Source organism: Mastomys coucha, unplaced genomic scaffold (assembly GCF_008632895.1).
Source record: "Mastomys coucha isolate ucsf_1 unplaced genomic scaffold, UCSF_Mcou_1 pScaffold15, whole genome shotgun sequence".
In the NCBI taxonomy this organism is placed as follows: Eukaryota; Metazoa; Chordata; class Mammalia; order Rodentia; family Muridae; genus Mastomys; species Mastomys coucha.
This window is the reverse complement of record NW_022196897.1, coordinates 125640002-125654476: the sequence shown is the minus strand read 5'-3', so window position 1 is coordinate 125654476 and position 14475 is coordinate 125640002. Positions and strand designations below refer to the sequence as shown.

The window sequence follows — 14475 nt, the reverse complement described above, 5'->3', positions numbered from 1 at the left end:
TTACCAACTGAGGACCAAGCATTCAGACACATGGCACTATAGGGGCCAATATTTTTTACATCCCAAAGGCTGTCCTCCCCCCACCACCCCATCCCTTTGTCACAGAGTCCCTCCATCCATCCCCCTCCCCTTCTTCTTGGAGAAGGTGGGGCCTCTCCTGGGCATCCCCTCACCCTGGTCTATCAAGCCTCTGCCTGATTAGGCCCATCCTCTCTCACTGAGGCCAGACAAGGCAGACATGAAGACTGAGCTGCCTGACTGCTACATATGTGCTCAGGGGGGCTTGTATCAGCCCATGCATGTTTTTGGTTGGTGGCTCAGACCCTGACAGCTCTTCAGGGGTCCAGGTTTGTTGAGTCTGTTGGTTTTTCTGTGGGGTTCCCACCTATGTTAAGGCCTTCAATCTTTACCCAAACACCTCCAAAAGTGTGACCAACCTTCATCTAATATGTGGCTGTGGGTATCTGCATCTTTCAGTCTGCTGCTGGATAGAACCTCTCAAAGGACAGTTAGGCTAGGTTTCTGTCTGCAAGCACAACAGAGTATCATTAATAGTGTCAGGGATTGGTGCTTACCCATGGGATGGGTTTTGAGTTGGGCCAGTTACTGGTTGGCCTGTCCTTCGTTTTCTGCTCCATCTCTGCATTATTTTTAGACAGGACAAATTTTGAGTCAAAAGTTTTGTGTGGGTTGGTGTCCTTATCCCTCCATTGGGGGTCCTGCCTGGCTTCAGGTTTCATGTCCCCACTGTTAGGCATCTCTCAACTAAGGTCACCCGAGTTGACTCCTGAGAGCCTCCCCTGTTCCAGGTCTCTGGGACTTCCCAGAGATTCTCCCTCCTCCAACCCCGCCCCTTCCCCCCACCACCCCCAGCCCCCTCACCCCACCTTAGCAGCAGATTTTCTTTCATTCTCCTGGTTCTCTGGGCCTCTCTCCTGTCTCTCTCCACACCTGATCCTGCCCCCTCATTCCTCTCCCCCCAACAGTTCCCTTATTCAAACGACCTCATAAAGAGTATAAATAACCTAAAAGAAAGTTAGGTTAAGGTTTTTCCTACCAATTAAATTTCAGCCTCAGGTTCACAAAAAGTCTTTAGTGCCCAGATCTCCTTTGAATGAGACAACTGTAAATAAGGTTTCAGGATCTGATAAAAACACAGCGTCTTAAAATAGTTCATTTAAAACACTATGGGTTTCATAACTGAATGTAAACACCGCAAAAGTTTGACAATAATAAAATCTTTCTGAATGCACAGTGCCCTAAGGTTAATTCAGACTCAAACATGCAATGAATCCGAAGACCTTCTGCCAGCGCTTGCACATATCACATTGCACAACCTCAGTACAACTTGGTTCTAAACACACCACAAGCCTACTTCACACCTCACGTGTCACACATTGCCAACGAGTCATGCTCTCAAACACTATGGCTCAGACTCAGACCTACTATGAAGGATGAATTTCAGTGTTCTTACTCAGTATACAAAGTTTTTGCTTTTATAGGAACAAATAATTTAATTATGGGAAAAAATGTTGACTATTTTCCAGCCATCATTTCATAATATGTTTGAATAAAGTTAGTATATCTTTGCATCATATTGTATCAGAATGTTTTATGCTAACAATTACTATTTGGGTTACTGATTGAGTTTAATTTGAAATAATAATGTGGTGAATTTTGGCTTGGAATTAATAGAGCATTCCAAAGTGAATGAAACAATATAAACACTCTTGCTATTTTAAACTTCATACTTAAACAAAGTAGCATTCTTGGCATTAACGATTCCATCACATCCCATTGTAGAACCTCAAGCCTGATGAAACACTGTCCTCAGTGTACTCCTTGGGAATAAGTTAGAAAACTAGTCTCCTTTTAATTTCAGCCTCAAGTAGCTCAAGGCCTTTAGTGTTTCCTAGCAAACGCTGACATCTTGCTAGTCAAATTCACAGTAGCTCTTTCTTCTGAGGCTTCTAATAGGTGTTCCCTTCATGGTTGGCAGATGATCACACTTTTTTTTTCTTACTGAAGAAACAAACAAAGGTTAAAAAGCAAACAATCTAAAAGGCAACTCTGTGGCCATCTACCTACAATTCTCTCAACCTGTCATCTAGTATGTGTGCCCACATAATTTATCCTAGACACAAACTACATAAAGCTCACTATGACGTTGTCTAAAAGACATTTGAAACTTGGTGTGTTTATTGCTGACCTCTTGACTTTCTTCAACTCTGAGCCTGTTCCCCCAGTGTCTCCTATTGAAGAGAAATTTTAATCCAGCAAATGGCTGCTCTGGCGAAGGATCATATCCAAAGATCTGATCTGGCCAGATTGCAGACACACCCTGGATACACCCTGGATTACAGTATGATCTAGCTGAAATACAGACACACCCTTAATGCACACCTTAAGTCCTTAATGATGAAGGTAAGGTTACTTTGTAGAAGCAAGCAGCCAGTATGACATCCAGTTGAGGGACAAAGTAACAAATCAGAGGAAGATCTGACAGAATGATTTGGAGAAAAGATGCGCCCAACTCACACAAGAACAGGACAGGAAAGAGAACAGGACAGGAAAGAGAGGCTACTTGAGAGAGAGAAAAGACAGGCAGACACACACACACACATATACAGAGAAAGAGGGAGGGAGGGAGAGAGAGAGAGACAGAGACAGACAGAGAGAGAGAGATACAGAGACAGAGACAGAGACAGAGACAGAGACAGAGACAGAGACAGACAGAGGTTGTGTGGTGCCTGGTGAGTGGTGTGTATATATGGCTATTACCAGGACAGTTTTACAGAAACAGGTTACAGAGAGATCAAGCTAGATACAGGTGAAGACGGAACTATCCAGAAAACAAGAAGGAGCCAGAAGACTAGAACATATTGCTAAAGGTAGTATGACACCAGGCCGAACAATTCAGTCAGGAGCCGAGAAAAGGTGGATTGAATCAGTCACCTTGGAAGATTAGATTGTATAGAGGCTAGAAGCTTCCAGGGCTGGGCCTAGGGATAGAACAGAGAGGAAATGGTCTAGGCTCAGTCCAAGTAATATATTCACACATCTTCGGTAAAGCTCTCATCTCATCATTTGAAGAAATAAAAGCAATGTTTACATCTCATGTTAGTTATTAGCTACTCTGTCTACTACATGATTAGATGAGGAAGCTCTTAAAATCATGTCATCTTTTTTCTTTCATACCCTACACCTAAGTTCTCTTGGTCCTTATGATCAAAGACCAAATCGTTTCAAGTGTCCCACCACCAACCATTAAGGTCACCCACCTGGACTCTGTGGTAGACATCTTCCTGATATCTAGTCTATAGTTCGCTACTGTAGTCTATTACCTCATAGTACACATTTCATAAAAATTAAAGAAAAATTCAAATTCCTCCTTATGTCCCAAAGAACCCAGGATTATAACCCAGGATTTTGAGACATTAGAAGGTAGCATGAAAATACACAATAAAATAATCAGCAAATGCTCTGCCAAAAGAATATTTTTTCTTTTTTATTAAAATTTTAAGTTAGGGTACAAAGTAATGGGTTCTTATGAGAAGCTGTCGTGCATATGTTTCACTACAGCTTTCTCATCACACGCCCTCATTGACTTTCCCTGTCTCTCAAGGATCATCCTTCTGGTCCCTTTAACTACCCACCAAATATTTCCTCCTTCTGTCTTCATGCCATAAGTGTTATATTACTCCCTATCTCTTAAGGTCTCTTCCTTCACTATCCTGGTCCCCTTCCTAGTTTTCATGATCTATAGACACACACACACACACACACACACACACATACACACATACACACACACACTCATTCATAACACTTGTCCATATCACATTGCACCATCTCATATATAGAACATCCTGGAAGAAACTAGAAAAATCTGTTATTTTCAAACACATTAATGTCATTCGGCAATATATGGATATTCACATAAAGGATAAATAAAAATATGAATGACATCATGGGAAGTTGGATAAGGTCTTTTGGGCTTCTTTTACTGATCTTTGAATGTATTTTCTAGTTCTTTCTATCCATCTCTGATAACTAGCCTACTGACAGCCTTAGTCTTGTAGTGATGCATTCCACTGTTTGTTTGTTTGTTTGTTTGTTTGAATCACTGATTTTTTTTTTCAATTTCCAATGTTTCTATTTGGAGTTTTGGTTGTTGCTGCTGAACTTTTCGTCTACATCAGTGTCTCTTTCATCTGTTTTCCTGATATTCTCTTCATTTGCTGACCTTTCTTCTGTGCTGCTAACTTTCCCCTCTTGGTCCTCGGCAGAATGGATCTGCTCATTTGCATCCTCCTGGACGTGGTTGATCAGTTTTACCAGAAAACTCTGACATATCGATCTAGCATGTTACTTATCTCATGATCTCCCAATGCGGAGCTTAAGGAGTTGTGATCTCTTGGAGATGCCATGTTGCGCTGCTTTTTCATTTTTCTTGCACATCTGTGTTGTGATTGGCCAGTCTGTTAGTTTAGTGATCTTTTCTAGTATTCTTTAGAGAGCTTCTTACTGAGAAGTGTACACTTGAGGTCTCAGTTAGCAGAACCATTCAGAAAGGAACAAGCCATTTTCACAGCAACGTAGTTGTTTTAACTGTACAACATATAAAGATACACTTAAAATCATTTAAAACCCAATAATACATCACCAAAACCCATAAAACAGAAAGTGGCAAAAAAAAAAAAACAAAAAAAAACCAAAAACCCTACTGTAGAACGTGACGTGAAATTAAAACTTCTTTAGAGTGAGTGTGAAAATAGCAAATGACTGATATAAAGCAGCTATATAAAAGAAAGAAATAGGGGAGGGGATGTCAGATAAAAGTAAGAAAAATGAAGAGGTGTAGAGAAGGATATTATGGGAGGAAATTGTGAGATAGCAGAGAAAATTTAAAAACAAAAATCAAACATTCTGAGTAATAAAAATGGCCCCAAAACCAAACAAGCTAAATGTACAAGGAGGAAGAGAACAATAAAAATGCAAGAATTTTTTTAAGCTCACACTGTCATGGACAACAAAAGATGGAAGTCATGGAGATGAGGGTGGCAAGGAAAAGAGAGACGACTGTACATTCTTGGAAATGTGTGCACAGGTGACGTGAATGCGTAAAGGCAATACAAATAGAAACACACAAGTATAATAAAATAAAATGTTGCTGAAAGTGTAGGGAAACAGAAAGGAGTGGGCATAGGGCATCCAAAAATCAATTAAAAGACAGAGGAAAAAACATGAAATGTTGGAGCAGTTCTTTTGGGGGCCTTCAGAAATGAGGGATGGCTATTTTTATGCATAGGAGTAAGGAGAGAACTATTTGAATTCTTGTTCTTCCTGTGTCTTACACTGTTGTTGTACCTACATTGCACAGTAGTCCCTGGTCACCAGAGTTATCTTGTATTAGCAGTTTCCCATACACAGAAGGGTCCTCTACCAGCCACATTTAGCTTTGAAGTCTGTGTTCATCAAGTTCTCCCATCCTTCTAAGACTCCACGAATTGTACCCCATGTGGTGGCTATTGCTATAACCAGGGCCTTTCACAGCACTGAGATTTGTACATCAGTATATTCGTCTTCCTAGTTCTATGCCTTCCTGTGTATGTTTCTCCCTCTGAGAGGGATACAGCTGTGGATGTCCAGAATCCAGCTTGAGCTTCAACGTCTAGGGCTCCATAGCAGGTAATGGCAGATCTGTGGATGCTTCTCCTGTTGATCTCAGAGCCAGGGCTGTCAAACTCCAGAATTGGCTCCTGGCCACTGAGGTAAAGGGTACCTTTCCCTGTGTCATTTGTCAGATGAGCCTCTTGGCTACACACTTTTCTTCCCAAACCTCTAGCTTTCCACAGCTCCTCTCCGGCACTCCATCATCCCAGGGCTATGGCCTGACTCTCTGCATTGTTGCTGTTCACTGTTCTCAGGCCCCCTAAGTAGCCCAGTTTGAGATACTAGGTTCCTCTCAAAATGGCATTCATTCACTGTCTTTATGCCATATGCAGTGACAGGATGGATTTCTTCTTCTTCACTGCTGACCCATTTGCTGGAGGAATCACTGTCTCACTAATGCCTAAAACTTCCATGGTATGATCACACATACCTGCTATCTAAGAACTCAGGAAGAAGAGGCAAGAAAACCAAGGCCAGACTGGTCTACATAGGCAGTTCCAAGCCAACTAGAACTACCTGGCAAAACTAAACAAACAAGAACAATAAAACAAAACAAAGACCATACTAACTGGATCTACATGAGGATTGTGAGCCTGTCCTAAGGGTAGGACACCAGTCTCCTTTCATCGGGGCTCCATGTTTTATCTTCTGAATGAGGAATTCCCCCATACACATCATGCCTGGGAGCCTTTGGGACTAAAACTGTTAGCTTAGTTGATATCTGTGTATAACCCACCTTTTCCTCCACAGTTTTCAGGTAGCCTATCACTACCTCTGGGATTTTCCAGTGTTCTTCTGTTTTCTTGTTGGAGTAGGGTCCCTCTTTTTTCTTGTTCTGACTCTTCTACCGGGCCACATAGAGGCATCTTCTTGTTTGTAGTATTTCCCAGAAGTCTGAGAGAGAGAGAGAGAGAGAGAGAGAGAGAGAGAGAGAGAGAGAGAGAGGGGGGAGAGAGAGAGATGTTTAATAATGAAAGGTTATTTCTTTTCTATTGAGGAGTAGGCATTTTTAACACCAATACTTACTGCATCTAACATATCTGCCTTGCTAAAATAAATCCCTTAGTCATGTTGGGAAATGTACCCTAAGATCATTTTATAGTCTTAATTGAAAGTAGTCTAGAAAAATGAAGAACACTAAGATGATTAGTAAAAGCCCCTTTGCATAAATTAAGCAACTCAAAGATGAAATCTTACTTTAACAGAGGGAAACAGCTAAAATAGATTATAATGTTCAAAATTACCCATCTCCTCTTTTTGTCAAACACATTCTGTATACATTTATTTAAGACTTAGAGAAACCATGATCTGATACAGTTTCAATTCTTGATTGAAAGCCCTAACAAAAACAGCATCTGCTCTCTGTGGTTCTGGCTACGTGTGCATGTGTCTTCACTGTTTGACGAGTGACAGTCATTTCCATGTCACTCTATTTATGTGCTTTGATTTCACTTTCATTCGCTTTGAACCTTCTCCCACTGCTACCCAGAGTAGGGGCCTCTGAGCGTTTAGTAGGCAACAAACTCCCATGGAAGATATCTTAGAACACAGATGACTTTCTGCTTCTGTAGACCTAAGGTGGAGCCAAGAATCAGCATGCCTTACAAGGTGGAGCCAAGAATCTGCATGCTTTACAAATTCCTATGTAATGCCTCGGTAGCTGTTCTGGGACCATGTTTTGAGAATGGGTGAGCTAGAGAAACCAAGTGCTTGGACAGAAAACAGCACTTCCTTCTCTCTTATTTCTGACTATTGCATAAACTGGCTTCTCTCTGGTGATGCCAGGGGCCCGAGTGTTCACACTTTAGAGACAGGGCTCAATCATAGGAAGTAGAAATTTATTTCTTCTCCTTATCAAACCAGTGGCGGAAAGAACTGTCTTCCTTCTGTCATCACATGTATCCACTCTTTCCAGAGAAGCCTGGGTAAAATATGATGGAGTATATCAGAGCCAAAGAGTGGTGGTTACTTTGAGGTAGAGTAGGGGTGAGAAATGTCAGAGAAACACAGATAGTTAAAGACAGTAAGAGGCTGGGCGGTGGTGGCGCACACTTTTAATCCCAGCACTTGGGAGGCAGAGGCAGGCGGATTTCTGAGTTTGAGGCCAGCCTGGTCTACAGAGTGAGTTCCAGGACAGCCAAGGCTACACAGAGGAACCCTGTCTCGAAAAAACAAAAAATATAATAAATAAATAAATAAATACAGTAAGAAATGTCTTTTGATGGTAACTCAATGGAGAAGGTCACTGGCAGATAAAGAATGCTTTAACATTTCACCTGTTCATTATTCACAAAGATGTCCCAACTCCAGCACAACTCACTCATAGAAAAAGAATTTCTGTTCTCCATGGAGTACAATCACACATTTCAAACTCGTTATAATCATGTGAAGGAAGACAGAGAGAGTCTTGAGTCTCTCCCTAAGGAAGCGCTGCCTTCACTCTTCCCCATTCCCTGGAACTGGATTCTCCATCCACTCAGCTGGTTAAGCAAGCTTTGTTCTACATCCATCTGTCTTTGGTTCCTCTTTGTGGTACTTCAGAAGCATCCTCTGTCTGCCCTCGTGGTTTCTCTTCTTGGCTTCTGCACTCAGTTACATCATGCTGTTCTTTACCAAGTCGCCTACTGCAGCTTCCACACCATCCTTCCCACCCCCTCTGTTGATGCTCTGCACTCTCACATCGGTTGCTTCCATCAGCCAGAATGGCCTTTGTAAAGTATTAACCAAACTGCATTACTACTAACCCTGCAGTAAAATAGCTGCCCGTATTTTGAATGAACCCCCAGCTCCCTACTCTTCCTGTGTAGAATCCCCTCCCCCAGCTCCCGTATGCACCTTTGCTCTGTAATTCTCTCCTTAGCCGGCAAACATTCAGAGCATTGTTATCACAGCATGCATTGATCTTTAAAATTAATATGATTAATTTTTTTTACTGATTATTGTTATTGCTTGTCTTCTCACAAGCTAACGGAAGTTTCCAGAGAACAGCAAGTACCTCAGTCCCCCCATGCCGCTGTCTCTTTAATTCCTGGCTGTCCGAGAATGTGAACAAAGAAACATTGCTAAAGGGTACCTCATTGCCGTATTATTTCATATCCATTGCCTCCCAAAAGCTACACAAGGAGGCTACTACAACCTCTCAGTCATTACTCACGTTTTTTCTTTATGAACTTATCTTAAAGAGCAAATGTTCGACTTGCGGACCAACTTATTTTCAGCACCAAATAAATATAGCCCACCCAGCAATAGTACAGGAAATGCTAAAATTCCTGTTAAATCTTATTGACTAAAATTAGTGCAATTACTACAAAAAAGGATTTTAAATATTCTAAAGCTATTTTTAAAATTTTATTGGGAGGAGGTTGAGTTGGTTTTTTTGTTTGTTTGATTGATTTTTTTGGTTGTTTGGTTTTGTTTTTTGAGATAGGCTGTCTCTCTCTCTCTCTCTCTCTCTCTCTCTCTCTCTTTCTCTCTCTCTCTCTCTCTCTCACACACACACACACCACACACACACACACACACACACACACACACACACACACACACACTCTATATCTATCTCTTTATCTCTCTATCTCCATATCCCTGCCGGTCCTAAACCAAGCTGGCCTCAAATTCACAGAGATCCATCTGCCTATACCTCCCAAGTGCTGAGATTAAAGGCAACCCATCAGGCCTCGCGTTGGTTTTTTTGAACTTAAAGTGACTCGGTGACAATCACTCCTGGGCTCACATCTCTGCCCAGGCCTGCCATTCAGGTAGACCACCATTCACAATCCTGGCCCTGGCTTTGGAGCTGTCCCTGTGGCTCATTGCCCGCTACTCCTCAACCATCACTCTTCTGCCTCAGCTGCACTCTCTTCCTCGAACATCTTCATGCTCCTGACTTTGTCTCTGATGTTCTGCTGCCAGAACCTACAGGGTTCCACTCACAGGAAAGTGTGTCCCTAGAGACCCTAGAGCCAAGAACACTAACTTTTGAAACCTCATTTTATCACTTGGCTGTTACCTTCCTAACCAGAAAATAATGTTTTGAAGGTAGAGACCTTTTTTTTTTAATTCACAGGTATATCTCCCGCTTTTGATGTCTTTGAGAGTCTTAGAAAGGTTCTCTGATACCTGTCCCAGCTGGCTGTGCTACCTCCTTTGAGAGAGCGAGAGAGGAAACCACTCAGAAAACACTGTAGCAAAAGGAGGTCGAGGAGTCAGGCCATCAGACACATTAACAGACATTAGTCAAGCCAGCACTGCCTCCTGAACTGGATGGTAGTACTTGATTTGTTTTGTTTTGTTCTGTTTTGTTTTTTGTTTTTCAAGACAGGGTTTTCCTGTGTGGCTCTGGCTATCCTGGAACTCACTCTGTAGACCACACTGGCCATGAACTCAGAGATCGACCTACCTCGGTCTCCTGAATGCTGGGATTAAAGACGTGCACCACCACTGCCTAGCACCAAGTACTTTTACACTGATGTTTTAAGCGCCACCTTTTGAGTAGCACAGTGTGGCATATTGCCTGTCACAGTTCTTCAGGAAGGAAGCACAGTGCCATGCAGCAACCTGAGGGCTTCTACTTAGAGACTTCCACTCAGGTAGTGCCAGTTCCTTTATAACAGAAAGCAATTTCAAGATGAGCCAGGATGAAGCCAAGTACAGTTTATTAGGAGATTTTTTTTAAAGTTTTATTTATTTATGTTATGTGTATGAGTACACGGTAGCTGCCTTCAAACACACTAGAAAAGGGCATTGGAGCCCATTACAGATAGTTGTGAGCCACCATGTGGTTGCTGGAAATTGAACTCAGGACCTCTGGAAGAGCAGTCAGTGCTCTAAACCACACCCTTCCCAGGCCCTAGATTTCCCTACCTTTGTTCCCTGCCTCAGTATGATAATCTCAGGATGCCAAAGCACACAGGAAGCTCATTAAAGTCCATGTTCTCACTTCCCAGTACCAAGATAACACTTCCTAGTCTCTTACATTTTAATTGAATAGAAAGTGGCTGAAAGCACTATGGATTACTTTCAGGTCGGACCTAATACAAAAAGAAAAAAAAAGGAAGAAAGAGAGAGAGAGAGAGAGAGAGAGAGAGAGAGAGAGAAAGAGAGAGAAAGAGAGAGAGAGAGGAGAACTCTGACACCCTCTGCTCCGTCCCATTTTGTCTGCTGGATATTTATGAAGCTTAGGTAAACCCTGAGGTCCACATCTTGACGTTGACAGAGCACCTGTGTACCTGGGTCCCTCAATTATTGCATACAGTAAAGTTGTCATTGACCTAAGCATAATCTTGTTGGTTTTGACGTGTTAAGTATTGTAATTTAGTTTATTCATGGCCAATACTTGACACCTACTCAAAAAACAAAAACCAAAAAAACCTCACACCCTCAGCTCTTACTCATATGAAGTTCAGATTTAACTGGGTACTTTATATCTGTTTACTAAATCTATCTATCCTACCAAAAAAACCCTCAGAATCCTTACCTGTCCTCATAGAAACTTGAACACAGATCTTAACACTGTTATGCAGTGTTTATAACATCCCATAGGTGAGAACAATCCAGAATCTATCATTGGATGAATGGAAAAATATAATGTGGTTTATCAGATTTGATAATTCATATTATCTACCACTTTCACAGGATTTACAATCACCTAGTAGACAAGCCCCTGGGCTCATCTGTGAGGGGTGTGGTTAGCCTCACAACAGGCTCTAGGGATATTTCTTGATGAGATGAAATAGGAGTTGAGAAGGCTGAGACTGTGGCGGTTATAATGAGAATATCCCACATAGGCTCTGACTTGCTCCAGACACCATGCCTGCTGCTTGCTGACAAGTGCCCCACAGTGACAGGTTTTTAACTCTCTGGAACAGTAAGCCCAAATAAATCTTTCCTTCAGCAAGTTGCCTTAGCCACGGTGTTTTATCACATCAATAGAAAAATAATTACTACAAGGACTCACACTAACCATGGGCAGCACCATCCTGTAGGCTGGGTCCCCAGGCTGAACAAAAAGGAAAAAAACAAACTGAGCCCAAGCATTCATGTTTCCTGATTGGGGATGCAATGTATGACCAGTTGTCTCCTCAAGATCCTGACACCATTACTTTCCTGCCATGATGAGCTACACCCTGGAACATAAGCCAAAATAAACCTTCCCTTCCTTCCTTCCTTACGTCCAAGTATTTTCAACCACAGCAATAGAAAATTTGATATATCCATATGTGATTTGTTATTTGACCATAAAAAGGAATGAAATGCTGGTGTAAGCCACAATGAAGATTAGTTTTGAAAAGAATCATCCTACAAGGAAACAGCTAGTCACTCAAGAAAGCAAAAACGTCATTATATGACAATGTGCATATGAAGAATCAAAATGTGGAAACTACAGGGACAGAACACAGATTAATAGTGAGGAGTAACAGGAAATATTTGAAAATAAGATGGGTGACAGCTAAAGAAATTTGTGGTTTCGTCTGGAGGTGATAAAATGTTCTAAAACTGGCTGTTGCACATGTTTGGTGAAGATTTTTTAAAAATGAGTTGAACACATTAAGTGGTGTGATGGTTTGTAAGTGCTTGCAAGGCCTAGGGAGTGGAACTATTTGGAAACATGGCCTTGTTGGAATAGGCGTGGCCTTGTATTAGGTGCGTCACTGTGGGCATGGGCTTTAATACCCTCATCCTAGCTGTGTGGGCCCAATCTTTTCCATGGCCGCCTTCAGATGAAGATGTAGAGCTCTCCTGCACCATCCTGCCTGGAAACTGCCATGTTCCTGCCTTAATGATAATGGACTGAACCTCTGAACCTGTAAGCCAACCCTAATTAAACATTGTCCTTATAAGAGTTGCCTTGGTCATGGCATCTGTTCACAGCAGTGAAACAGTTAAAAGAGAAATGAAAACAGCAGTTAAAAGAGAAAAAAAAATCAAAAAATAACTTGACCCTTTGTAGAAGTACTAATTGGCAAAAGAAGTTTATAACTTTCTCTGATTGCTTGTTCTGAAAAAGTATATGAATAGATTTTTCTTCATAAGCCTTTTAAATTCTTTTTTAATCTTTATTATTTTGAACAACTCAAAACAAACTGCACATACACACACTTAAAAACTAATAGCTTTAATTCAAGTAGGTTAATTAGGTAATTTCTAGAAAATATGCCAGGGAAAGATCTCTTTTACATTTTTAAAGGTTGTGACAGTTCCTTATATATTTGTTGTAACATGTGAGGCAGAATTTTCACCACTTATTTAAGCTCACATAATTGATATGACCATGACAACTTAGAAGGGGAAGAGTAAACTGGTTAAATTCTCCTTCTATTTTATTTATAACATTTAGCTTTTAGTATCTGGCTCCATCATTTAGATAATAATGTAGCAGATTTGAAGGGGTTTCTTTTATACACTATGGATTCTTTAAGGGTAGTAAGCCATACGTCGTTTTGATGTTAAAACAGCAAGGAGGGGGGCACTTGCACTAAACTTGGATTTGTTTTAGAAATGAGAAAATTTTCAACCTTCCTGTTTCCTTTTAAAAGTCGCACACGAGTGAAACAAACCGAAATCCTTTTCTTCATAGGTATCAGTGAGCAAAGTCAAGCAATTTTTATCGCATCTACTGGAACAAGGAAATGCAAATGAAATAGCCAATAAAAGAGAAAATCCCTTAGAAAAAAAGAAGCATCAAGATCAGTTAAAAATAAAAGGAATTCAAAATAAGAATTTCCTGAAGAGAAATCAAAACTACTGTGAGTAGAACGTCCTTGCACTTGACACTCTGAAATGACTGACTAACCACAAATGACATTTTAGAGCGGCTTCTGAGAAAACACAGGGTACAGTATGGTTATAAATATTTATACACACAACGGTGTCATGTTCTGTTTGGCTCCTGCTCTGGGGCTTTAACTAAGAATTCAGGATAATGATAGCAGGTAATTATATTTCATGGGAGAAAAATCTCAAAAATTATAATTTTCAGTTATGCTGCTAACAGAAACTCTCTTATGCTAAAGGAAATCAAAATTAGTCTAACACCTGTTTTGTTCTGAGCCAGTAACCTGGGTCTTCATAACAAAGTGTATGTGCTTCACAATTAGACTTCTTAACATAAGAGAAGATTCTAGAAAAATGTGATCTCCGCAGAGTTTGTGTGCAGAGTTTAAGTGGTGCTGAATAATTTTTAAATTTTTATTCTTTGGCAATGTCGTGTGTGTGTGTGTGTGTGTGTGTGTGTGTGTGTGTGTGTGTGTAAGGGATCTTGATTGCATTTACCCCACAGTCCCCTCTATTATCCCTCTCCTACTCCCTCTGGAACCGCTATCTTCCCAATATGCCCCCACTCTGACTTTCATATGATCTCAAGCGTAAAGTTTAAAAATTATTTTCAACATTTTATTTAAGCCCAATGCATGCTTCTGTGTAATAGATATATATAAAAATTTCTATTCTGTCAAGATGTTATTTAAATAGATACTTGGCAGCTAATATTGAGGAGGAAGTTGTAAGAATATCAGTTTTCAGTGATACTATAAAAATGTGTACATGTCTAAACTTATTTAAAATATGTCATATGCATTGTAATATTTAACTGTCTGTTTTTAATGAAGAAATATGGTCTGCCTTTTACTTAGCCTGTATTGGCCCTCCTAATATACACCATCCCCATCCCACCACTCATGAGCTCTCCCAACAGAGGCTTTCTTGCGGAATAGGAAACCAAGACACATAAGCAACTGTGTTAGCCAAAGCTCTCTACAGAACAGAACCAATAGGTTGAATACAGACTTAAAGCATATTTGT

The 14475-nt window shown here is 40.8% G+C and overlaps 1 protein-coding gene across 2 annotated transcripts in view; it reads left to right on the top strand.

The window, feature by feature from the left end:
- Sel1l2 (SEL1L2 adaptor subunit of ERAD E3 ligase) overlaps positions 1-14475 on the top strand; it is a 126387-nt gene that overhangs the window by 45669 nt on the left and 66243 nt on the right. For both annotated transcript variants that reach the window (XM_031372061.1, XM_031372060.1), the window contains exon 3: positions 13253-13421. In XM_031372061.1, coding sequence (XP_031227921.1) covers positions 13253-13421 — 169 coding nt within the window. The remainder of the gene's footprint in view (positions 1-13252; positions 13422-14475) is intronic.